Source organism: Heloderma suspectum, chromosome 1 (genome assembly GCF_057233095.1).
Source record: "Heloderma suspectum isolate Gila_16-S chromosome 1, 16-S_ref, whole genome shotgun sequence".
Taxonomy (NCBI): Eukaryota; Metazoa; Chordata; class Lepidosauria; order Squamata; family Helodermatidae; genus Heloderma; species Heloderma suspectum.
The window spans coordinates 168447925-168472279 of NC_139458.1; the positions used below are offsets into that span (position 1 = coordinate 168447925).

Below are 24355 nucleotides of genomic sequence, written 5' to 3' on the forward strand. Positions count from 1 at the left end.
TTTCTGGGTAATGAATAGTTGAATACTTAAATTTTATAGAGGACCATGTTGTCCAACTGTCCTGAACCTGTCGCCCTCCAGGTGTGTTGGACTGCAGCTCCCATAATTTCCAGCCAGCAGCCATGCTGGCTGGTGGGAATTATTGGAGTTGGCTCAACACATCTGGAGGGCACCAGGTTTGAGAAAGTTGATGTAGCTGTTGCTCTGGTTGATATAGGATTATTTATATTCTCCAGTCATGGGTTCGATAAGTAATGTATAATGCATATTCTTTTTTTGCATGAACGTTATGATTAATAAGTGAGGAACATGATGCTTCAGTTTGATTCCATGGTCTTCTAATGGGTACCATTTTCATCCCATTTCATAACGTAACTTTCATTCAGAGAGCCACTGGGACATAGTGGATTGGGTACTGAACTGTGGGGTACAAATCCCCACTCAGAAATGAAACAAATTGGGAGGGCTTAGGGAAGTTGTGATCTCTTATCCTAGCATACCTCACACATGATGGTTGTGAGGATGAAATAGGATAATCCCATGAATACTGCCATCAGGTCTTTGGAGGCATGGTGGGATAAAAATGAATGAAAAACTGTATGCAAGCATTCATGCATACACACACACACACACATGTCTGGGCCTCTCAATAATGTGTGTTTTGAGGGTGTTCTAGTTTTTAATCATTTTTATTGCTTATATCATTATTTCTAAAGTTGTATCAGTTTGTGAGCCACCCCAAGAACTTCTGTTTTGCAGTGGTAATATAAAAAAACTGCTAATAAATAAATAAATTAATAGGATTGTGTGTTTTTTCTTTTTCACCCTTTTTTATCACCAACATTAAAATGCAGTGGCTGAACTAGGGATGGGTGAACGAGCAGTGTTTGAGATCACCAGGATTCTCTGAACATCGTCTAGCCTCTTGTCTTTTGGCTGACTCCTGTTTGCGCTTGTGATCACTGCTTGCTCTGTTGCGAGCGGGAAATTTGTGGAAACTGAGCGGCAACTGAATGGGAGATTTGTGCAAGTTTCCCCAAATTTGCACAGATTTGTGCAACTTTCCTAAGGGAGCAATTCTATGTCCCCTACATAGCATCTCGGGGACACAGGATTTTTTGGTTTCTGGGCTCCGAGGTCGGAACCAAGGCTCTGACCTCAGAGGACAGAAACTGCATCCCTTCCCCTTCCCTCTCATAGCTGGCGTAGCTCTCTCCGCACCAGCTACATCTCTGTGCTTGGAAATGGAGCATGGAGACGGGGAAAAGGGGTCGGTCCCGGGGGAGGGAGGAGACCGTGGAAGCAGTGTTAAGCAGCTTTCTATGTACTGTGCGGCCTCTCCCCCTCCTGCTCCAAAGCTCCCTGGCAAAATCCCCTGTCTAGCCAGAAATGCAGGGCGGCCAGAGCACAGAAGCAAGGATTGCCTCAGTGCTACAGCTGCCCTGCATTGGATAGTCATCAGCCTCCGAGTTCAGATGCTGACAACTATCTCCATAGGACTGTGCCGTAATTTGTGCAACTTTCCTCCATAGACTAAAACAGGGCTGACTCAGTCCATGGAGGAAATTTGCACAAATCGACCCGGGAATCAGGAATGAGATGAATGCAAGCACGTGTTCGACAATTTATTAATATTATTTTCAACGGACATGTGTGTCCATTCAGAGCGTCAAATGGGGCACAGTCTCATGTTTTGCAAGCAAAAACAAAATTCTCATACATCCTTAGGCTGAACTGTACTGTTGCTTGTGAAGAGTTACCCTCCCTGGGTTATAATAGTGTAATGGGGTTCTTTAAGCAGGATGGGCAATTCATTGTAGCTATAATCATCATATGATATGCCTCAGATCTTCAGAATGACTATCCCATCCTTTCCTCGTGTCTCCTTTTATATCCACATACATAGCTGTCCTGTCCACTACTACCTCTAATGGATAGTTTTATGTGCATATATGAGCAACCAATAATGTGAACCATGCTGCCGAACACATTGTGAATATACTGCTCTTCTTAAAAATGGTTGTTGGTTTTTCATACTATTGTATTGACTAACTGTCGGTGTTTGATGTATGGGTTACTAGCCTGATGTAGACTTATGGTTAGAGCTTAAGTTGTTAGTTCTGCTTTTGCAGCCAATTCAGAACAACTACAGATGCCTCAAGATATTAAAATTGACTGCTCAAATGGACTCAGTGTGGGAGTTTCATTGGTTTTAAATTGATAACAGCTGAAACGTGAATGATTAAAGCTGTATAAGGGCATAGAATGCAGCTCTATTTTTTTCTTTTCTCCCCCCTTAAAAAAAAAAGTTCTTGTGAACAGCTCTTTCTATGGGAATTTTCTTTACTATAATAGAAAAAATATTTCATTACTTTAAATTTTTAAATGATGAACAAAAACATTTCCAAAGAGGGAGCAATTCCTGAGAAACTGGAATAAACTTTGAGAGGACAAAGCGGGTTTCTATTCAGAAGGGAGCATTTAAAGTTAAGTAGCATTCCATAAGGTGGTAATTGTGTCTATTTCCCAGACATTTGAGCTAAATAAGCTGGATAGGAAACATAAACTGTCATAACAGGAGGTTAGGAGAGTTGTGCACATCTTTTCCTACCACCACTGCCACCCCTTTCCCAGTTATAAAAAGAAAGTTGAGTTCAGAGGATCCTTTTCACTAATAAACTGAACAAAGCCATTTTTTTTATTCCCTTGGGAGCAACTATTGTTTTCATTATTGGAAAAGATGTTTTGGTTGCTACTTTATCACAGCATGATTTAAAATATTTAAACACAGAAAAGACGTGTATGGGTTTTTTTAAAGGTTGATGTAGATTTTCCTAATATATGTCTCTCACATTAAGTACATATTTCTAGAGTCTGTTAGTACTTAGTACTCTAGATCTGGATCATTTCTAGTATCTCTTCATACCCTAGATCAGGGAGTACCCTGGAGGCTGTAAAAACACCCATAGGGTGTTTTTACCCTACACATACTACACCACACCATCACCACCCATTTTCAGACACACAGAACCAAGTGTTGCTTAACCCACCTGGCTGAAGTGTTCCCTGAACTAAACGCATGCTCGTGCATCCCTTAAGGCAGCATCAGTGATTCTGAGGTGTGTGCCCACAGTTCATGTGGATTGCAACCTAACAATGCCATCACAACCAAGGAGGATGCAGCCTCTGTGAGCATCTTAGAGTTGTCATATATGTCACTGCAAGCTTATCATCGCTACTCTAGATACTGAAATTTTCGTGTAGTGCTGAATTATTCATCTGGCTGTTGGGGGGAAATTTGGGGTGAAGGCAAAAAGAACAAGCAAAGGCTTACCTCACATTCGTACTGTCATTCCCATTGGGGCATTTTATAGGACTGAAGAACACTAACAGGTTAGTCATTGCAGCTCTACCTACCACCACTTGAAGCAGCAGGAAGAGATATGGCCAAATAAAAAGAGAAAACCCCTCTGCCCCCTCATTTTAAGATAAGCCCCTCACCACCAATGAAAAATAGCTAGACATTTGGTGCCCTCCCCTTGGAGGTGTCTCAAAATGATCCTACCACCTTCACAGGAAATGAATGGCCCTGAAAAACGGGGGGGGGGGGCAGTCAGCCCAGCATGAATTGAAATCAGAATCAGATTTTTATACAGGGCTGAGCCAAAGAGTGGATGATTTTCAGAAGTGTTTTCGGTAGCATCAGGAATAATTTCTTGTTTTGACAATTGGGGGTAGAGGAGGGGGGAGTTAATTACTGCAAAAGAAGAAAAGGTGTTTGTCTATTCAGGAAGCATAGTTATGAATAGGCTCACTCTGCACACTCTCAATGGTGTCAGCACATAGCCAAATCTGGCTACATAGCAGAGTTCTGATGCTGTGATGTTTATTATAAGTCCTCTGATTGGCTGTGGCCATTGTATAAGGAAAACCATAGCCAATCAAAAGTGAAGGTGCAGTGCGTATATGAAACAGTGGCAACGAGCAGCCTCAAAAAAGGATGCTGCTCGTTAATATTAAAAGAATATTTTTAATAATTAAATGGTTTTTCAGAAATGTCTGTCCCTGGCTCTCTTTTTGGGCTGAGAATTAGGTAAATATTTATGAAACCTTAGATTTTTATAGGCAAATGCATATAGAAATTAGAGAACAGCAACCTCATTATCGGTACGCAGCATGGGACCATATTACACCAGCCCTCCTGAAAGAGCTGCACTGGCCATTTGCTTTCAGGGCTCAGTTCAAGGTGTTGGTTTTAATCTTTAAAGCCCCAAATAGCCCAGGACGTGGTTATCTGAGGGACTACCTGTATCACTATGAACCTGTATGGCTATTGAAATCTGCAGGAGAGCCCCCCTTGAGGGCACCATTACCTACAGAAGCCCATTTGTCAGGCAGAGGTGACCCCCAAACTGTGGAATGTGTTCTCTCAAGAACGATGATTTGCCCCAACTCTCTTGGCCTTTAGAAAGGGTGTAAAGATGCATCTTTTCAATTTAGCCATTGGGGAAAGCAATCTAGACACTGTTTAGAGAGCCATAGGATTTTTTGGTTTCTGGAAACCGAGCTCAGAGCCAGAGCTCCAACCTCAGTTCCCAGAAACCATGCTCCTGCCCCTGCCCCACTGCCTCAGAGGCAGCGTGATTCTTGCTGGTCTCTGTGCTCAGAAACGGAACGCAGAGAGGGCGAAATGGGGGTGTTCCTGGGGGCAAGGAGGAGACTGCAGAAGGCTCTTTATGAGGCTTCCTATGCACCGCACAGCCTCCCCCTCTCCTGCTCCAATGTGCCCCAGCTAGACAGCCAAAGTCGCAGATCTAGCCAAAAATGCAGGGTGGGTGGCCGAAATATGGAGGAGAGGATTCCCTCCATGCTCCAGCTGCCCTGCGCTGGATAGGCATCAGCCTCCTGTCCTAGTTCGGAGGCTGACATCTCTCTCCATAGGATTGCGCCCTAAATTATGTAGGCTGCAATCCTATACCCACTTACCTGGAGTAAGCCTTGCTGAACCCAATAGGGCTTACTTCTGATTAGACATCCATAAGAATGAATTGGTAGTTAATGCTCTACTGTTTTTAATGTTCTTGGCTTTTTTTTTAATTGTTTAAAGGTGTTGTTTAAAACAGTTGAACACTGTCTTGATGGATTTTTTAGCAAAGAAGGCTGTCTATTGATGATAACAATAAATAAATGTCACAGGATCTTATATATTGAGAGGCTATACATCTTATTTGTCTTACGTTATCATTTGTTTGTACATCTGAATATACATTCAGAGATACTCCTAGACATCATTTGAATGCATCTCCGAAGTTATCTAAGAACACATCATCCAAATGATCTCAGAAACACGGGCACACCATTTGCTCACTGCAGCATTGCATTTGACTGTCTTTGCATGATTTCTTCCTTACAACACAGTGAAAACATATGAGCATTTAGAGCTGGTGTCTTGACTATATAACTGTATGTGGGAAGGATGAGTGGGAACCACCTGTTCAGGAACTGTTGAAGTATATCCAAAAATATATGTGTCAAAAGTGATAATGAAGCAAAGTTAGCTGTGTTGACCATAAGAAAAATTCCAAAATCCATATTGCTGTAATACCTTTATTAAGCCAGACAAAAGATCACAAATATAATTGTGCAAGCTTTTGAACTCCTCAGGGCACTTCAGAGCAATTTACTTATTGCCGGAGCATTCAAACAACAACTGTCAGCTAAATACAAGAGTGTGTGCTGCCATCTTTTTTCAAACATTGCTATTTTTGCGCCACCATTTCTTCTCTGTAACCACCACCTATCCAATGTCATCTAAGCTAGCAAAATTCATTTGGCCATTTTCTTGTCTGTTACCTGTTTTTTCTGCCTACAAATGTAGCAGTTAAGCTTCTAGAAAATACAGGACAGGAAAACGCAGCTGCACAGTCCTATATCCACGTACCAAGGAGTAAGCCCCATTCTGTCAGGAGTGCCCGAGCGGCCTCTTAGACTCCAATAGCCAACTCAAGACACAGACGAAACGATTCTTTTCAAGGCTTTAATCCTCTTACAACTTAATGACTCTTTCAGATGCTAATCACCAGCAACTAAGCAATGAACAGCCGAGTAGCCTATGCTCCGAGTAGGCAGTTGATCCCCATTAGAAGGAGAGTCACTTGAAGACCCTGAACTTATGGGCTAGGGAGAGATCCTCCCTCTTTCCCTTGGGTCCACGGGAGGCAGCCATTGCTTGCGCACCAAAAGGGCGTTATGCCTCCTTTCCGCGCCCTCCATTGCTCGTCGCTCCCTGTGTTGGCGTCGAGCATCTAGCAAGCCCCCCTCCCGCACTTTCTCACTGCCCGGGTCACTATCTATCTCAGGAATGCCTGCAGGAGGAATCTCTGCCAGCTGCTGTGCCTGTGAGGGATGAGCTGGCTCCTCTCCCACGGATTGCTGATCCTCCTCAGAATCAGAACTGCTCTGGGGTTCTATCGGCTCAGTTTCCATCCTGACACATTCAGTGGCACAGCTAGAGCTGGATGTTGGGGCACAGGCCCTCAAACAGCCCCTTGAACTTGTGTGAGTGGAGGTACCTGGCTTCTTCCCTTTCCCCCAGCCCAGACTGGCCTGTCCTGTCCTGGTCTGACCCCTCTAGCAAAAGGGAGTGCAACTGCAAGCAAGCTTACACTGTGGAGCACTGTTAGTTAAAAAAAAAAAATTGAGAAGCAGTAATCTGAACTAATCAGATGCAGTCTTTGGAGGACATGACCAATGTGGGCACAGGAGTGACATAAAGATTGCCCCTTCACTGATCCTTATTTATTTATTTATTTCTACGCCACCCAATAGCCGAAGCTCTCCTGCGCCCTCATTAGCCATGTGCCTACAAAGGCAGCATCTGATTGGTTCAGATCGCTTCTACTCAAAACCTAAGTTTAAAACATGTTTTAAAAATGATACACCATGGGACCTGCCATTGCACTTTCTTTTGCAAGCATGAGGCCAGGCGAGGAGAAGGAGGAGCCACCGCTGCTCATTTTATCAACAACAACAAAGATGTAGAGAGGGTTGGCTGGAAGTGGAAGGGGCAGGGGAGCAGGAGGGGCTGGCTGGCACGGGAGGCAGCAGCAGGCCCTGGGAAAAACTTTCCTGAAGCCCCCTCATAGATAGGTGCACCCCTGGCCCCACTAAACTCAATGGCACTTACTTCCAAGAAGACATGTATAGGGTTGTACTGTGTGAGGCTGTTGCTCAGGGTATTGAATCTAGTTCTCACAAGCTCAGTATTCTGTGAACCAATCTGTGCAGCTTCTTGTGAAATAAAATTGTTTGAGGAAAGATTCTCAAAGTGTATATAATGTTTTAGAGGATGAAATATATATTCTTTGAAATAATAAAATCCAGGTTATCACTCAGTAGCCCTGGGGGTGGGTGAATCTAAGGGTGCATATGCCAAACCTTAATGCTGTGCAGGTTACTGTACAGTTAGTTATACATGCTCTCCAAGGATTATTTCAGGCTTTGCCAAGAAACATTGATTACAGAACACTGTCAAAGGCCTCTACACCAATTTTCAACATGTCATGCTCTGCTGGAAAGGTATGCGGAGACTATCTCTTGGTTTAAATGATGATCTTATAGCCACATTGTTTAAACATTTTAAACCGCTTCTATTGAATGGTTTCCCTCATAGGTTTGATTCATTTTGATTCTGCTGACAAAGTTCCCATTAAGGAGCACTCTTTCCATAATTTGTCAAAAATATATAGCAGAGATGAAGGAGGATGAAGCTAATTTGTAATCTTAGAGCACTAACCTAGTTATGCTGACATGCTTCATGATGTATGCCCCCTCAGTCAGCCAGAGGTTTAAAGTTAAGAAGCACAAAAATGCTGTGTTAAATACAATTTCATTTTCTAAACAGCACAATTTACAAGTATTGTCAAGGGCCAGGGCCAAAGTCTTATCCAAACAAAGAATTTCCCTTAAAATAATAATTAAACATTTACCAATATATATGAAATGTCTGCTTTGTATGAACCTGGGGAGATGCAATGAGGAGATAAATAGATTTTAAAGTGGCTGCCTAACTGTAAATGCTGTAGTAATGAATCCAAACATAATACAATAGGGTTATTAAATTATTTTCCTGAAAGGACTTTGATACCATTAAGAACATGCTGGTAGTAGTTCCTTATGCCCTAGAATCTTCTGTAGCATACGTTTCTGTGCCAAGGTGACCCTACCATCCATCTACTTCTTCTCCTGTAAAGTTTCCCGCTACTGTATAGAGCATTGCAATATGCATTCATGGAGCGTAGAGTACAACGTCAAATGCTAACCTCAAAAGCAATGGGACTTAGGTTAGGTCTGGCAGACTTGTGCCACTTGGTGAGTAGAGATTTCTGTGTTCTACATTCCACTCCCCCAGCAAACTAGTGCACATTATGGAAGGACTAAACTGAGCTTTGCATGTGTGCTACAGTTAACATTTCCCACACAAGTGTTTCCCATTAAGTGCCTGTTTCCACAGAAGGATGATGTTCTCTGGATTATAGTAGCATAAAGGAGTATCCTAACTGGCACTTCGGCCAACTATCTTAGTGCAACGTTCAGGGCAAGCCTTACCATTAGATATTTTGCTGCCTGAGGGAAAGGACAAGATGACAAGTGAGGCCACCTCCTCAGGAGGCAGATGCTGGGGTTTGGGGGGCAGCAGCAGCTTCTGGCTGTTCCTTGCGAAGTCTCCCCCAGAGATTCCCCTCTGTTGGAAGACAGAGCCATGTGTGCCACACAGCCTGCCCTCCACCTGCTCAGTTCACATGCTGCCCTGAGATGCAGTGGAGGATGCTTGCCCCTTTGTCAGTGTTGAAGTGAAAATCAACTTGGCTTCCATATGTCAAAAGGAGCAAGGGGGTGGGGAGAGTACCGTCCTTTGCCTCAGGCAGCAAAACGTCTTGGGCCAGCTACGGCAACCTTGCACTTGATAAGGGGGCGGTAGTTGTGACTAACATAGAACTGAGCAGGCCCCCGTTACCACTCATAGAATGCATCAGGTGCACTATTGTATTGAAACCACTCCGTGCCAGCAGTGCATATCTTTGGGCCAGAGTGCCAAATAAAATAACCCAGAAGTCCTTTAGAAGTCATGAAGCTGTGGTGAAGAATGCATGTAGCATGTAAAGTTGATAAAAAAATTATTGTCTGCAGGAGTGCTATTCATTATCATCTGTATGTGCTAACTGTAAGTGCGGTGTGCTTAGTTCTATCTGCTATGACCTAGCTCTGAGTGCAAAATGTGTTCTTGAAAAGGGGGAAAGGGAGCTTGTCGCATGTGAGTTGGTTAGTTCTTGGAAACAAAAAGCTCCTTAGCTAAGGAGGAGATTGACCTTCACAAGGGTGCTTCTGAAGTTGGCTATAAGCCTGGCTGTGTTAGCAAGAGGCCCTCCTGGGGTTAGGTGCAGGAGATATGACTGGGTCTGAAGCTCCTATTTGAATTAGGGCTGTGCATCGCTTCGGTGCCGAATCTGAATCCCAAAGCAAATCGGTGCACTTCGGGAGTGCCTTCGTGAGATCCAAAGCAAATCAGACCAGCACTGAGGCGCTCCGAAGTGAAGCGGTTCACGGACGAAGTGCCTCGATCCGCCACGGAAATTTGGAGCTATTCCGATGCCTTCTGAAGCCCAGACAGCCTGTCTCTAAAATGTATCAACTTGAAAAAGATCAGGGAGCGGGAGAGGAGGGGGGGGAAGGGAAGAGGAGGGAGGGAGCTTTGTAAAATGGCAACTCTAGTTGCCAAATTAGGGTTGAATGTAACCCAGCAGTCTCCAATCAGTGACAGTGGTGGAGGAGGGAGGGGAATACTGGATATATTGGAGACCAGCCTGCATTTGTTTCATTGTAAGAGAGAATGCTGGTGGTTACAGCGAGAGAGAGCTGTGTTAGTTGGTTGGCTAGATCTGTGGTGTACGTGTATGTGTTGTACTGCAGCTTTGTTCTTGTTCTTTCTCACCCAGCTCTTTTCAGTGAAACTATTCCCTTTCTTTCTTTTCTAGATAATTATTTTAAAAAACCAAAAACATTACTTTCATCCTTGCCTTGCCCTTTGGCTCCACCCCCCACCCCCCGCTTCTCAATTCAACTCTTTCTTTGTAGTTTTCCCTGTCTTTCTTTCTAGATCCCTAAAAAACAAAACAAAAATATATTAAAAAGTACTTTCCTTTCCTTGTTCTTGCCCCTGCTCTGCCCCTCTCAATTCCTGTATTCCTTTCTCAGTTTTAAACTCTATATCTTTTCCCTAAAACAAAACAAATTAAAAACCATTTTCTTTGCTTGTAGGTAGTTCTGTGTTTGCTTTGCATTTGCTCGTGTGTGTGTATGTGTGTGTGTGTGCACGCGCTTGTGTTGTGATCAAGTAAAGCACTAAACATGTCCACATTTCAAAATGCAGTGGTCAAACCATTACATCTATTATTTAAATAATACTCCACTGCGTGGCAAAGCAAGCAAGCCCAATATGAGGCATCTTTGGCGTCTTGAATCCGTTGCAGATATTTCCAACATCCCTATTTTTACAATCAAACAGAGTACTTGAGAGAGAGTGAGAAGGAAGTTATATGGATTTAGAAAAGATGGAGCTAGGCACATTAAGTTGACCAGACTTCAGAAATCCAGCAAATCTTTACCACAGGGCAGTTGCATAAATCAATTATCAAGTCCAAGTTGGCAAATTGGCAGGCCAAAGCCTGGATGCCGACTGTATCTTGCCCCAGATTACCAAATTTAGTACTACTAGGGGAGGGGGGTTATTTGCACTTTAAAGAAACCTCCAGCAGAGTTAGAGCTAGTGACCTTCTCCTAATCACCACTTAAACACCTAACTTCTCTGATTATCCATTTATGACATTTGGTTTGACTTTCTGAGAACAGCACTTTTTATCTGTGCCTACCACAAACACTACTGGGCCAAACTGTCTGAAATTTGGGAGGTAGGATCCCCTCCATGGGGGCTGACAGGTCTCCAAATGTCATGTATTTATCATGAAAACTGAAAAAGTTATGGCTGTTTGTATTTTCCAATGCAAGTCAAAGGAAAAATGTCAAATCTGAATGATTCGGATATCTGAATCTCGCTTCAGATCTGAATCTGACGCGAAGCAGATTGGGTCTGAATCAGTCCGAAGTGAAACAGGACTGCTTCAGAAGGTCCAAAGCAGCATCCGAAGTGAAGCAAGGGGTTTGTGCACAGTCCTAATTTGAGTCAAACTGCATAGATACTTATTTAAGATAAGGAACTAGAACTAATATTAGAGGAGGGAGCAATCCTATGGCTGCTAGTCAGCAGCTACACGGCCACAGGATATGTGGGTTTCCTGGAACCAACCTGGGAGCCCGCACTCCAAGGTCGGTTCCCAGACAACCAACCTTGCCCCCCCCTCCACACTGCCTCGCAGGCAGCTCAGAATGGCCCCGCACTTGGAAGAGGAACGCGGAGCAGCCAAAATGGGGCATTCCAGGGCAGGGAACTCGGAAATGCTGGTATGACACATCCAATGTGTCGTCTGGCAGTCTTCTCCCCCGCTCTGTCTTCCCGCAGCTAGACAGCCGAAATCAGCTGTCTAGCAGCAAATGCAGGGCAGGAGAAGTGCAGAGGGAATGATCCCCTCCGTTCTTCTCCTGTCCTGCATTGGATAGGCAGTCATCTCTGAGTTCAGAGGTGGCTGCCTATCCCATAGGATTGCACCCTAAAATGCTATAAATAGTAAAAATTTTGACCTGGTTGGACATAGAGATCCTGGGAGAATGAGAAGCCTACCAAATACAATTACCTAAGCTCTTCCAACCATGCCTGCCACTTAGGTAAATATAAGATCTTAATGGTGACTGCTTTATTGGTTGAGGACAATAAGAAATTTTAACTTTATTAAGAATATGCTAGTCGCTATTTCTGCTATGCTTCTAATCTTCCTAATTGTATTGCATGTGGTGATGTGGCTTGCGTGTTTCTTCATTACAAAGGTTTATCATTCTCTAACACTTTCAAGCAATAAACATATATTTTATGGTATCACCATGTAATCTGGGTTGAGGGGTGTTTCAGGGACCACCACCATAAATTAATTCTTGAAGCCCAGAACACTCAGCTGGATTTATAAATCTGTTGCTGAGTTGGGTATGTCCATATAGACACAACTTCTCTCCTTGTCAGGTGAATCACAGGTGCACCTGTCTCAGGTAAGGGGGGAGTGCTGGATGGGGTGAGAAATATCCACCCATCTCAGTTGTACCTCCTGGTCTCAGGCCAGTTCACATTAGTCATCATGATTGCAACTCCCATTACAAACAATAAAACTTAAATTTGTCATACAGCTGACTTGTCCTGTTGGTTTCAATGACATAGTTACACAACTAACTTTAGTCGGGCTTGGTCCTTCATGTATGCAGTATATCAAGCAAAAACTATAAAAAAGGCACATGACAGCTTCAAAGCATGGGAAAGAATTCTTTGGCATTCCCTTGTCTGTAATTTTGTCAAGCTAAATTTGCTTAAGGACCTAGATTACTGGACGTCTTACATGGAGATATAAACTTTTATCAACTTTCCACTCCTTACTTACCCCAGAAGTGCTTATTCTGTGTTAATCAATCTTTTTCCATCTTTTCTAGATCAAGTTTTTGGTTCGCATTTACACCGCGTGTGTGAACGTGATGGCTCCACAGTGCCTCAGTTTGTTAAAATGTGCATAAAAGCTGTTGAAGAACGAGGTGGGTATTTTCATAGTTCACATTCTTCCTCCAGTCCTTCAGCTGTATTTACAACTGAAGGTAACATCTCTCACTTTAAGTTAGCATCTCTTGCTTAGTCACCAGAGATTGTTGTTGTTGTTGTTCAGTCATTCAGTCGTGTCCGACTCTTTGTGACCCCATGGACCATAACACACCAGGCCTTCCTGTACTCCGCTCTCTCCCGGAGCGTGCTCAAGTTCACATTCATTGCATCGGTGATGCTATCTAGCCATCTCATCCTCTGCCTTCAATCTTGCCCAGCATCAGGGTCTTTTCCAGGGAGTTTTCGCATTAGGTGGCCAAAATATTTCAGCTTCAGCTTCAGTATCTGTCCTTCCAGTGAGCAGTCAGGGTTGATTTCCTTTAGGATGGACTGATTTGACCTCCTTGCAGTCCAGGGGACTCATAAGAGTCTTCTCCAGCACTACAGTTCGAAAGCATCAATTCTTCGGTGCTCAGCCTTCCTTACAGTCCAGCTCTCACAGCCATACATTACTACTGGGAAAACCATAGCTTTGATTAGACGGACCTTTGTCGGCAAGGTGATGTCTCTGCTTCTTACTATGCTGTCTAGGTTTGCCATAGCTTTCCTCCCAAGGAGCAAGCGTCTTTTAATTTCATGGCTACAGTCACCGACGTCTGCGGTGATCTTGGAGCCCAAGAAAATAAAATCTGTCACTACTTCCATTTCTTCCCCTTCTATATGCCAGGAAGTGATGGGGCCAGATGCCATGATCTTAGTTTTTTTAATGTTGAGTTTCAAACCAGCTTTTGCACTCTCCACTCTCACCCTCAACAAGAGGCTCTTTAGATCCTCTTCATTTTCTGCCATTCAGGTGGTATCGTCTGCAAATCTGAGGTTGTTGATAATTCTCCCGGCAATCTTAATTCCGACCTGTGATTCATCCAACCCAGCACTTCTCATGATGTACTCTGCATATAAATTAAATAAGCAGGGCAACAATATACAGCCTTGTCGTACCCCTTTCCCAATTTTGAACCAATCAGTTATTTCGTGTCTGGTTCTTACTGTTGCTTCTTGACACCTGTACAGGTTTCTTAGGAGACAGCTAAGGTGTTCTGGTACTCCCATCTCTTTCAGAATTTGCCACAGTTTGTTGTGATCCACACAATCAAAGGCTTTAGCGTAGTCAATGAAGCAGAAATAGACGTTTTTCTGGAATTCTCTTGCTTTCTCCATGATCCAGTGAATGTTGGCGATTTGATCTCTAGTTCCTCTGCCTCTTCGAAACCCCGCTTGTACGTCTGGTAGTTCTCGGTTCACATGCTGCTGAAGCCTAGCTTGTAGGATTTTGAGCATCACCTTGCTGGCATGTGAAATGAGTGCAACTGTATGGTAGTTTGAACACTCTTTGGCATTGCCCTTCTTTGGAATTGGAATGTAAACTGACCTTTTCCAGTCTTGTGGCCACTGTTGAGTGTTCCAAATTTGTTGGCATATTGAGTGCAGCACTTTAACAGCATCATCTTTTAGGATTTTAAATAGCTCAGCTGGAATACTATAATCTTCGCTAGCTTTGTTGTTAGCAATGCTTCCTAAGGCCTACTTGACTTTAGTCTCTAGGATATCCAGCTCAAGTTCGGTGACCGCACTATCATGGCTATCAGGGACATTAAGATCTTTCCTGTATAGTTCTTCTGTGTATTCTTTCCACCTCTTCTTAATCTCATCTGCTTCTGTTAGGTCCCTGCCTTCTTTGTCCTTTATCATGCCCGTCTTTGCACAAAACGTTCCCTTGAGATCTCCGATTTTCTTGAAAAGATCTCTAGTCTTTCCCATTCTGTTGTTTTCCTCGATTTCTTCGCATTGTTCATTTCAGAAGGCCTTCTTGTTTCTCCTTGCTATTCTCTGGAAATCTGCATTCAGTTGGATGTATCTTCCCCTTTCTCCCTTGCTTTTCGCTTCCCTTCTTTCCTCAGCAACTTGTAAAGCCTCATCAGACAGCCACTTGGCTTTCTTGCATTTCTTTTTCTTTGGGATGGATTTAGTTGCTGCCCCCTGAACAATGTTACACGTCTCCGTCCATAGTTCCTCAGGCACTCTGTCTATCAGGTCTAATCCCTTAAATCTATTCATCACCTCCACTGTATATTCATAAGGGATATGGTTTAGGTCATACCTGAATGGTCTAGTGATTTTCCCTATGTTCTTCAATTTAAGCTGAAATTTTGCAATAAGAAGCTCATGATCTGAGCCACAGTCAGCTCCAAGTCTTGTTTTTACTGACTGTATAGAGCTTCTCCATCTTTGGCTGCAAAGTACATAATCAATCTGGTTTCAATATTGACCATCTAGTGATGTCCATGTGTAGAGTCGCCTCTTGTGCTGTTGGAAAAGAGTGTTTGCTATGATCAGCGTGTTCTCTTGGCAAAACTCTATTAGCCTTTGTCCTGCTTCATTTTGTGCACCAAGGCCATGCTTGCCTGTTATCCTGGTGATTTCTTGACTTCCTACTTTAGCATTCCAATCCCCTGTGATGAAGAGGACATCTTTTTTTGGTGTTAGTTCTAGAAGGTGTTGGAGGTCTTCATAGAACCGATCAACCTCAGCTTCTTCGGCATCAGTGGTTGGGGCATAGACTTGGATTACTGTGATGTTTAATGGTTTGCCTTGGATTCGTAATGAGATCATTCTATCGTTTTTGAGATTGTACCCCAGTACTGCTTTTCCCACCCTTTTGTTGACTATGAGTGCTACTCCATTTCTTCTAAGGGATTCTTGCCCACAGTAGTAGATATAATGGTCACCTGAATTAAATTCTCCCATGCTCGTCCATTTGAGTTCACTGATTCCCAAGATGTCGATGTTCAGTCTCGTCATCTCATGTTTGACCACCTCCAGCTTACCTTGATTCATTGATCTTACATTCCAGGTTCCTAAACAATATTGTTCTTTACAGCATCAGACTTTCTTTTCACCACCAGACACATCCACAGCTGAGTGTCCTTTTGGCTTTGGCCCAGCTGCTTCACTCTTTCTGGCGCTACTTGGAAATACCCTCTGCTTTTCCCCAGTAGTATATTGGACAGGGGCTCATCTTCCTGCGTCATATCTTTTAGCCTTGTGATATGTTCCATGGGGTTTTCTGGGCAAGAATACTGGAGTGGGTTGCCATTTCCTTCTCCAGTGGACCACATTTTATCAGAACTCTCTGCCATGACCTGTCCGTCTTGGGTGGCCCTGCACGGCATAGCCTATGGCTTCACTGAGTTACGCAAGCCCCTTCGCCACAACAAGTGATCCATGAAGGGGTCACCAGAGATGCCCAGGTGTTAAAGTGTAACAGTAACTGTATAAAATGTCTTTCCTTCCCTAACCTTCCCCCGATCTTCCTTACAACAGAGATATGCTAGTACTTTTTTATGGGAAGCCCCCAGCATAACCCAAACATATGTCAGTGTAAGTTGTATTACTGCAGTAGGTCTCTTGCCATTAATGTAAAACATTATTTTGTGCATGCTTATTCTTGATTACTGGTATAATTCATATCCATGATTACTTAACTGCTATAAAGATTTTTAATTCAAAAATATAAATGTAATTTCTTTCTTTCCTCAGTCCTTCAGCAGGCCTTTCTTCTTTAATGTTTGCTTTCAAGTAATTTTCAATGGAAGATGAATTACTAGTCAGGGGAAAATATTGGGTTGGATCCAGAATCTGCCTTCCATAGAAGGAAGGGCTCTGCTCACAGAAGGTGTCCCTGCCCAATTTGGGGGGCTCCCCTTCCCACTGTACCACAATTCACCCCATTCAGTTAGATTTCCCCCAACCCCCTGTGTAGCATTTTCAGGGAGCTGCAGAGGCTGCCATGGGAAGGAGGGGGGCAGGGAAGCCAGCCTAGTTGCACACACAATCCCATTGCTCCAGTGTGTCTGCTGAGTGGGAGTCTAAGTCAATGTAACCACACCAACAAAATAACCATGAAGGTAAATCATAAAGTAAAGAATGACCTTCTCTAATCATTATCTGGCGTTTCCATGAAAGACTAAAATATTCTAATGGTACCGAATTAATTTACTTGGAAATTCATATTTTGCTTGAATAAAAGAGGAGAATTAGGAAAAAAATATAATTCCCAGGATGTTAAGTAGCTATGAAATAAACAAACATCAAAGCCAGAAATAAGCAAGGTGCTGGAACATATATATGTTAAAGGAGGATCCTTTTTAGGGTTTTGAACTGGCTGCTGGAGCTGTCCATTTAAGAGCAATTTGATCTGCACCAACAAATGATAATGTTTAGCTCTGTGAAATAAACAAATTCACCTACTGATTTTTGGAAAAGGGACAGGGGACCAGGCTGTTTTGTTGTTGTTTCCTAGTTAGTTAACAGCTGTAGTCCCTTGAGTCACTTTAAAGAGAAACAGAATAGGGAAAGAAAAGATGGATGTCAGTTATTCAGAAGATAGCAAATCAGTTTTGTTTGCACAAGTTTCAGAATAGTTTTTATAGTTGGTGTTTGGTACACTGGCAAACTTTTTTAAAAAATACTGTCACTGATAGTATTAGAACTGTTATGATACATGTTTCACACTTTCACTAGCCAATCCTGTCAATTGCAACAAGACTAAACAAACTTAATGCAATAATACTTCAACACAGTGTTTTCTTGTTTATATCCTTAAAGAAATAGCTGCTGGAATACTGCCTTAGCTCTAGAGGCATGTACTATGGTATTAGATGAAGGGCTTTGCCACATGTGGCTTTTATCCTGCAATTGAGATTGGTTACTCACGGAAGTTTGTGGGTTCTTTACATGATGTCATCAACCTCCAGCCACTCTCCAATCGTTTTCATGGCTTAATTTGAAATGGAAATAATGAACTAATAAAAAGAAAAAGTTTGAATTTTTCTGTGTAAAGTGGAAGTGGTGCTATAACAACAGCACCCTCTAGTGGCTATATAATGAAACATATAGAACTTGCAGATAAAGGAGGAAAGGGGAGGAAGGGAAGGGAATGTAAATTGCAGAACTTAATCCTGCAAAGAATCCAAAAGCAGAAGCTCTGGTAAAATCATGGAACAAAAAGCCTCTGTGTGGAGAAGCCCTAAGTCCCAAGTACTTCCAGAATAGCTGGTTGGTGGATACTTCTGATATTTTAACAATTTATTAAGACGTGCTTGTATTTCCCCCCCCCCCACCCCCAATCAGAAATGAAGACAGGAGAAAAGAATTGGTTAAATAGGCACAACTTTCTTAACAACAGAACTTGCAACACATATCAACAAATTAGCCATAAGGCTAACACACTGCAGTGCAGGCTCTAGATCTTCAGGCAAGAACTAGGAGGCTAACCCTCTCACCATCAGCATGCAAAGGGCAGCTCACCCTGGCTCCAAGTGTCAAATCTGTGCACTACTTGATGACCACTTGTCCTCACCTGCACATATTGTAAGTGTGCATGCCACCATGTCTGTACAGCCCCTAGATGTGATGTGACTTCCTGAGACCCAGGATAGCCCTTGTTCCATACCATATCCCCTCTCAGCAGCCAGCTGTTGTCTGAGGGTCTCTTGATATGCAGATGTTTCAGGGTGCCCATCAGGGATGCTTACACTTAAGACCCTGCTGGCCTGCACTGCATCTGCCATTTGTCAGATCAGAATATAGATGAATGCTAGTCAGCCAAACTGTAGCCGAAAATGGTTCCCTACACCTGGGACAACATGAAATAGGTGAAAAAAGCCATAATCTTGTAGCCAATTGGAAGGATGCCCCAAAATTCCTACTTAGCCTGAGAATTGGTGGCTGGTTCTTCCATGCTGGTACTCCTTGGGCTGTGGGTGGGTTGCCATTTGAAAACACACTGAGTCAGTCGGATGTGGCCAGGGCACTTTATATGAACTCTGCCAGCCTATTCCCATGGCTGTGTTTTTCCTCCTTAGAGATGCAACTCCACCCCATCTTTCTTCCTCTGGCATGGTGAGGACCATGGTAAGTTTGTTCCCATTGAGCCATTTTTATGAGAAAAATGGTTCAATGGGAACAAACTTCTTTGTTAGAACATGACTCTTTTATTTAAAGACATCATCATCATATATTCATCATCATCATCTCAGTAAGCTATATGCATGTGAAGAGCTTATGATGAACCATTGGTCCATCTTGCTGAGTACTACCTGCTCTAAGCAGCTTTCCCAGCTTTCAGGCAGATGCCCTTCCGAGCCCTGCTAGCTGAAATATTTTAAACAGAGATGCTGGGGATGGACGCTGGGACCTTCCACATACAAAGCATGAGCTCTACTACGTAGCTATGGCCCCCTCCTCTAATCTTTTTCACTACCCTGTAATGTAGGGTATATGACAAAGAGGGGTGAGAGACAGTGATTGCGAGGGGGGAGAGGTAATAAAGAGACAGACGCAAGTGCTTGGATTAAAATTGGGCCACATTTATTGAAATATCTGCAAAGGGGAAAACCTAGGACAGGCACTGAACTGTGCCAGCTGCTAGCGAAAACATACACAGCCTGAGGAGTGGTGTGACAGCATCGTCGCCCCTCAGGACTACCCCGATGGGAGAGGTAGACCTTCCCCTGTCACCCACTCCTGGGCCGCAAAGCTCCTGGATGAGTTGGTCTCCCAGGCAACCCTTACGCCCCCCCCCCCGAGCCGCAAAACCCATTCAGGAGGCCTCAGGTGTCACCTATCACCATAACAGTGCCTCTGAATGTTCACCATCCCTAAGCTTATTCCCCCTTGCCCGTTCTAGCTGCCACCGGGAGTGACAAGCCTATTGCTTGTCAAACTGCCCCGACCTGTGCTGCAGAACTTCCCACAGGCGCCTTTGCAGATCCTACAAAATTATGTCGATCTCAGCATCAGACAGGTGCACAACATCCTGTCTGTAAAGCTCCCTCCTTGTCCAAATGATTTCCTGGTGAGTGTTGCCATCACTGTGCTTGTATAGACCCAGTCCACTTTCTGATGGGCCCTTTCCATGGCCTTCAGGGTCAGAACATTCTGCACTTCATTCTTGTGAACACACAAGACCAAATAATAGTTATCCCCTGCTCACAGTGCTGGATAACCTGGAACTGGCCAAAGCCTGCAGGGGCACGGGGAGTAAAAACGCCTCTCCAACCCCACCCCTCCCCGATGGCACCATGGGGGTTCTGCGAATGGCGGCCTGGCATGGCCACTGACCCCACCCACCCACAATGCCCCCCCCAGCCAGGCAAGCTGGACATGGGGGTAGGTCATTTATAGAGATTCCCTTATTATTACAGTATGGCCCATGCCATGGCATCCACAGGTGTGGCAGCGGGCTACCACTACCAGGCTCACCTGGTACCTGTGTTCTTGTCTTTTCAGAGGCACGTAAAGACCTTTTTAATCTTAACACCTTTTAGGATTTTTTTTGCAATTTTGGAAGTTTAAAGAGCTGTGAGAACTGCAGTGCTGTGGTGGGTTTTTGTTATATTAGTTTGATCCTCTGCTGCTGTTTTTATGCTGTTCTTGGATTTTATTGTCACTGGTTTTAGTTTTTTGTATGTAACTGTTTTTCTTTTATTGGAAGCTGCCTAGAGAATGTTTTGTTATTGGGTGGCACAGAAAAGCAGCAAGTAAATAAAGAAATACAGGGAAATTCCAGGAAGCAGATTAGATATCAAAATGATTATAACATTAGTGTATTTTAAAGCAAAGAGAAGTACATTTTCACTAATCAAGCAGAGCAGTTAATCTGTAGAAGTACTGCATGATTCTGTTTTGATTTGTATGATTACTTTCCTTTTACTTACTGCAACCAGCATATGTCTTTAGCTACTAGAGATGTAAATAATAACTAATCTCAGTGGTATGTGATAAAATTCTCATTTTATCACTGTATTTATGACTTCTTACTTGGTATACAATTTTCTATCATCACGGACTTGGATTATGATTCCTTTGCATTTACTTCTATTCTGTTTACTCAATGTGTTGTTTTCACTAAATTCTGGCATAAACCATCGCAGGACAGCAGTAATTTATGTGAAGCTAAATCCAATGTTTATGAAAGCTTCTGATGACATTTTAGACTGGGGTTGGTATTAGGAAGCAGCATGTGGAGGTGCCAAGTCTCCCGGCATGGCTGGGACTCAACAGATTTGAAGCCCTCCTCCTAATAGCTAGATATGCCTCCAGCCAAGTTATTCAACTGCAGAGTCATGGGAAATACTTATGTACCAATTATGGAAAAGGCACATTTAATGAAAACTGTATGTTTACTTCCATAGTCTTAGTAAGATGGCCTAAATACTCAGTGCAGCTGGCATATTGGCTGAGGGAGGAAAGCTGTATGCCTCTCTGCCCCATCTACATACTGTAACTGTACACAGAAACACCAGCGTGTTTCATTTTAGATGAAGCATTATTTTTGTGAAGAGCCTATCTTACAAAACTAACTTTAGAACTAGAGGAACTAAATCATTCAATATTTTTCTAGGCAATGTTACTAGTTTGTGTGTGTGTGTGTTTTATTTAACAATTGAACAGGGTAATTCCACTATTGCTTTATGGATCACATTCAGCGATGAACGGGAACATTGCTCTCATTGCAATGTTATCGTGTGTGCAGGCAATAGAGAGCCTCGGGCATAATGTTCAATGGCATGGAATCAGTTTAAATTCAAATAATTTGGCTGAATTCATTTGTGGGCCTGGCTTTTGCAAGTTTACTGGGCCAAATCGATATCCACTCTAATGTGACCTACTCTGTGTACTAGCTGTGACTGTGTGTCACATACGACTAGTGTAAGTCAAGAGCTAAGGGTGATAATAAATTGCCTGTCCGTCATGATGGTATATTATTCATATGCCATTACATTGTGTTAGTATGCTATAAATCAAGCAGGATTTGGAGAATAATAACATAAAATAGAAGACAGAGGAACTTAAAATATATCAGCCAAAATTTTCAAACCAGTCTGCTCAACATACATATCCTTATGCCCAGGGTTTCATTGAACTTTGGGTGTCCCTGCTAGCATGATCTTCCAGTCATCTTTCATGACTTGGATCACCAGCACCCGTAAGTCTTCAGCCCCCCTCATGAGTTCACTGGCCCTTGTACTGGTGGAGCCGCTTTTCCATGATAAATGGATGAAGGGGGCTTTTAAAATCTGTCTCTCTGCTATTCCTGCATCAACACAAAGCCCCCAGTTCTTACATTTAACTCCTCCTAACAGTTCAGCTCCCAGTTGCATTTGCTTTCTCATTTCTCCCTATTACCCTTTGCCACTTTTTATTGTTTTTATTTGTCCTGAGCTCTACTGAGGAAAGATGGAATATAAATGCGATAGCTGGAAAAATAGATATATACAAACAAACAGGAAGGACTATGTGAAAAGTCTGGATTTGCTCATTATGCCCAAAGGATTCATACTGCATGAACCAGACATGTTTGCTCTGTCAGTGTTTGCTGTGATACATGCCATCAAGTGCACATAGAAGGCATGTACCATTAAAGAGGATGTGGACACACATTACTTTAATGGTACGTGCCTCCCATGTGCACTTGATGGCATACGTCACAGCAAATACTGATGTGGACACATATTATGGAGCTACAACAATCACAACTCTCTGGAATGTGCCCACCACATGTCCTCCATATATTTGGGAGCACGTGTCTCCCCTTCATATTAGGAACCTTCATGTTCCAAGGCAGTATACCTCTAGATGCCAGATGCTGGAAACAAACACGATGTGGGTAGGGCTCTTGCCATTATGCTCTACTTGTCAGCTTCCCAGAGGCATCTGATTAGTGGAAACAAAATGATAGATTAGAATGTACCTTTGACTGTGAGCTTTTCTCCAGGAGGTTGTTGATTGGCTGTTAATCTACGAATGGCTACTTTTGGTTTTGTCACAGAATTGAGCTCTGACCACTACATGAGGAGTATTTGCTTGCCTGCTTTTACACTAATAACCTCTAGGTAGCACTGTGGAATAGTGCAAATACACAAGAGGAAATTGCGCTTTCTTTCACCATCCATGTCATGGCCCCACTAGAGGACTCCTCCTCAGCGCAGACGTTGGAGCCCCCAGAGATCCATGGCACCCTAGATTAGGTACTGCCACCAGACTAGCAGGAGCTTGGGCCCTTGGGGGTGATGGTTGCAGGTCCAGCCCTGTCAGGAGGAGGGGATTCTGCCTCTGAGGCCAAGGCTGAAAAGGCATCGTTGCCTCAAGTGACAGGCCAGTAGGGCCCATGAGAAGGAGTGCTCGCATGCAGAGAAGGACTGCTCAGGAGAAAGTGACTCCTCAGGAGTAAGGCTGTGAACAGAAAATTCTGATTACTGCAGCTGTGCTCTGGGTGGGCACAAGCAGGCTTTGAAGTAAAAAGCCTTCACTGTAGAGCTAACCTGGGTTACCATTCTTCCAGCTCTTGTGCTGTATACCTTGCCTCCTGGACCTTTCCCTGTGACTGATGCTCTGTGTTACTGACCTTTGGATTCCCTATTGACTCTGCCTCTGGACAGTGTAACATATCTGACTGGTTGCCTCTGTTTTGACCTCTGCCTATGGACCATTCCTGTCTCAAGCCTGAACCCTATTGGATAGAAACCTGTATGTTTGAACAGTTGCTGGCTTCATTGCATTGCTTCTGTGTTAGCCCTGCACTTGGAGTCTACTGCATTCAAAACAGAACAATCAGAAATAATGCCTAATTTTCCCTATTCTAAAAGGACTCACTGAAAGTGCTGGTTAGACACAGAAGCAAAACTGGAGGGTCACAATGCTGTCTAAAGAACTCATAAACAGCCCTGAGTAGGGAATGACAAGCACCCAATACATTGTGTAGAAAATCACTGTATATTGGAAGAGCTAATTATTTATTATTTATTTATGGCATTAGTATGTTGCCTCATAACATTAAGCTGTTTGGGCAGCTTACAATAAATAAATATTAAAACAATGTAGATTAAAAAAAAGAACGAAAAAGAGCGTGAAACCATGAAATCAAAAGCAAAATAGAATACTGCAAGAAACAAAACTCACACCTACAGTTGTCATGTTTAAAACCTCCTGCTGAGGAACTTCCTCGCCAGGATATTCTAGGCTTAATAAAATCATTTACAGTTCAGTCCTATATAGATTCACTCAGAAGTTAAGTCCTTATTAAATACAATTGGGCTTACTCCTAAGTGAATGAGTACAGGATTGCAACCTTAGTTTCAATTCATAGCAAACTGTATTTAGAAGAGAATGAAGCAATGGCTTTTTAAAACAAACTACAGAAGAAAACCTACTGGAGTTTTTAACTAATAAAATAACTAATAAACTAATAAAATGATAGGTAACGAGGCTCATGTCTGCCTAGGTGCTTCACCTTCACATCTGGAAGCCCTTCTGTTTATTTCCAGATATATGGAGGTTTGTTGTGACTCCTAAAAAAGGCAAAGAGAAGGAATTCTTCACATGTTTAGTAGTATTGCTGTGTAGTGGATAAGACTAAGAGTCGGTAAAGCTGTAGTGTAATAAGCTGGCAAGAGTGTACAGTGGCAAGTCTCCAGTTCAAGTATTACATCAGCTATGAAGTTGAACTCACTTGGTGTGAAGCAAGCTATTACCTCTCTGCCTCAG

The 24355-nt window shown here is 43.1% G+C and overlaps 1 protein-coding gene across 4 annotated transcripts in view; it reads left to right on the forward strand.

Moving 5' to 3' along the window:
* ARHGAP15 (Rho GTPase activating protein 15) overlaps nt 1–24355 on the forward strand; it is a 711254-nt gene that overhangs the window by 356539 nt on the left and 330360 nt on the right. For all 4 annotated transcript variants that reach the window (XM_084809673.1, XM_084809680.1, XM_084809663.1 and 1 more), the window contains exon 10: nt 12646–12744. In XM_084809673.1, the coding sequence (XP_084665799.1) occupies nt 12646–12744 (99 nt within the window). The remainder of the gene's footprint in view (nt 1–12645; nt 12745–24355) is intronic.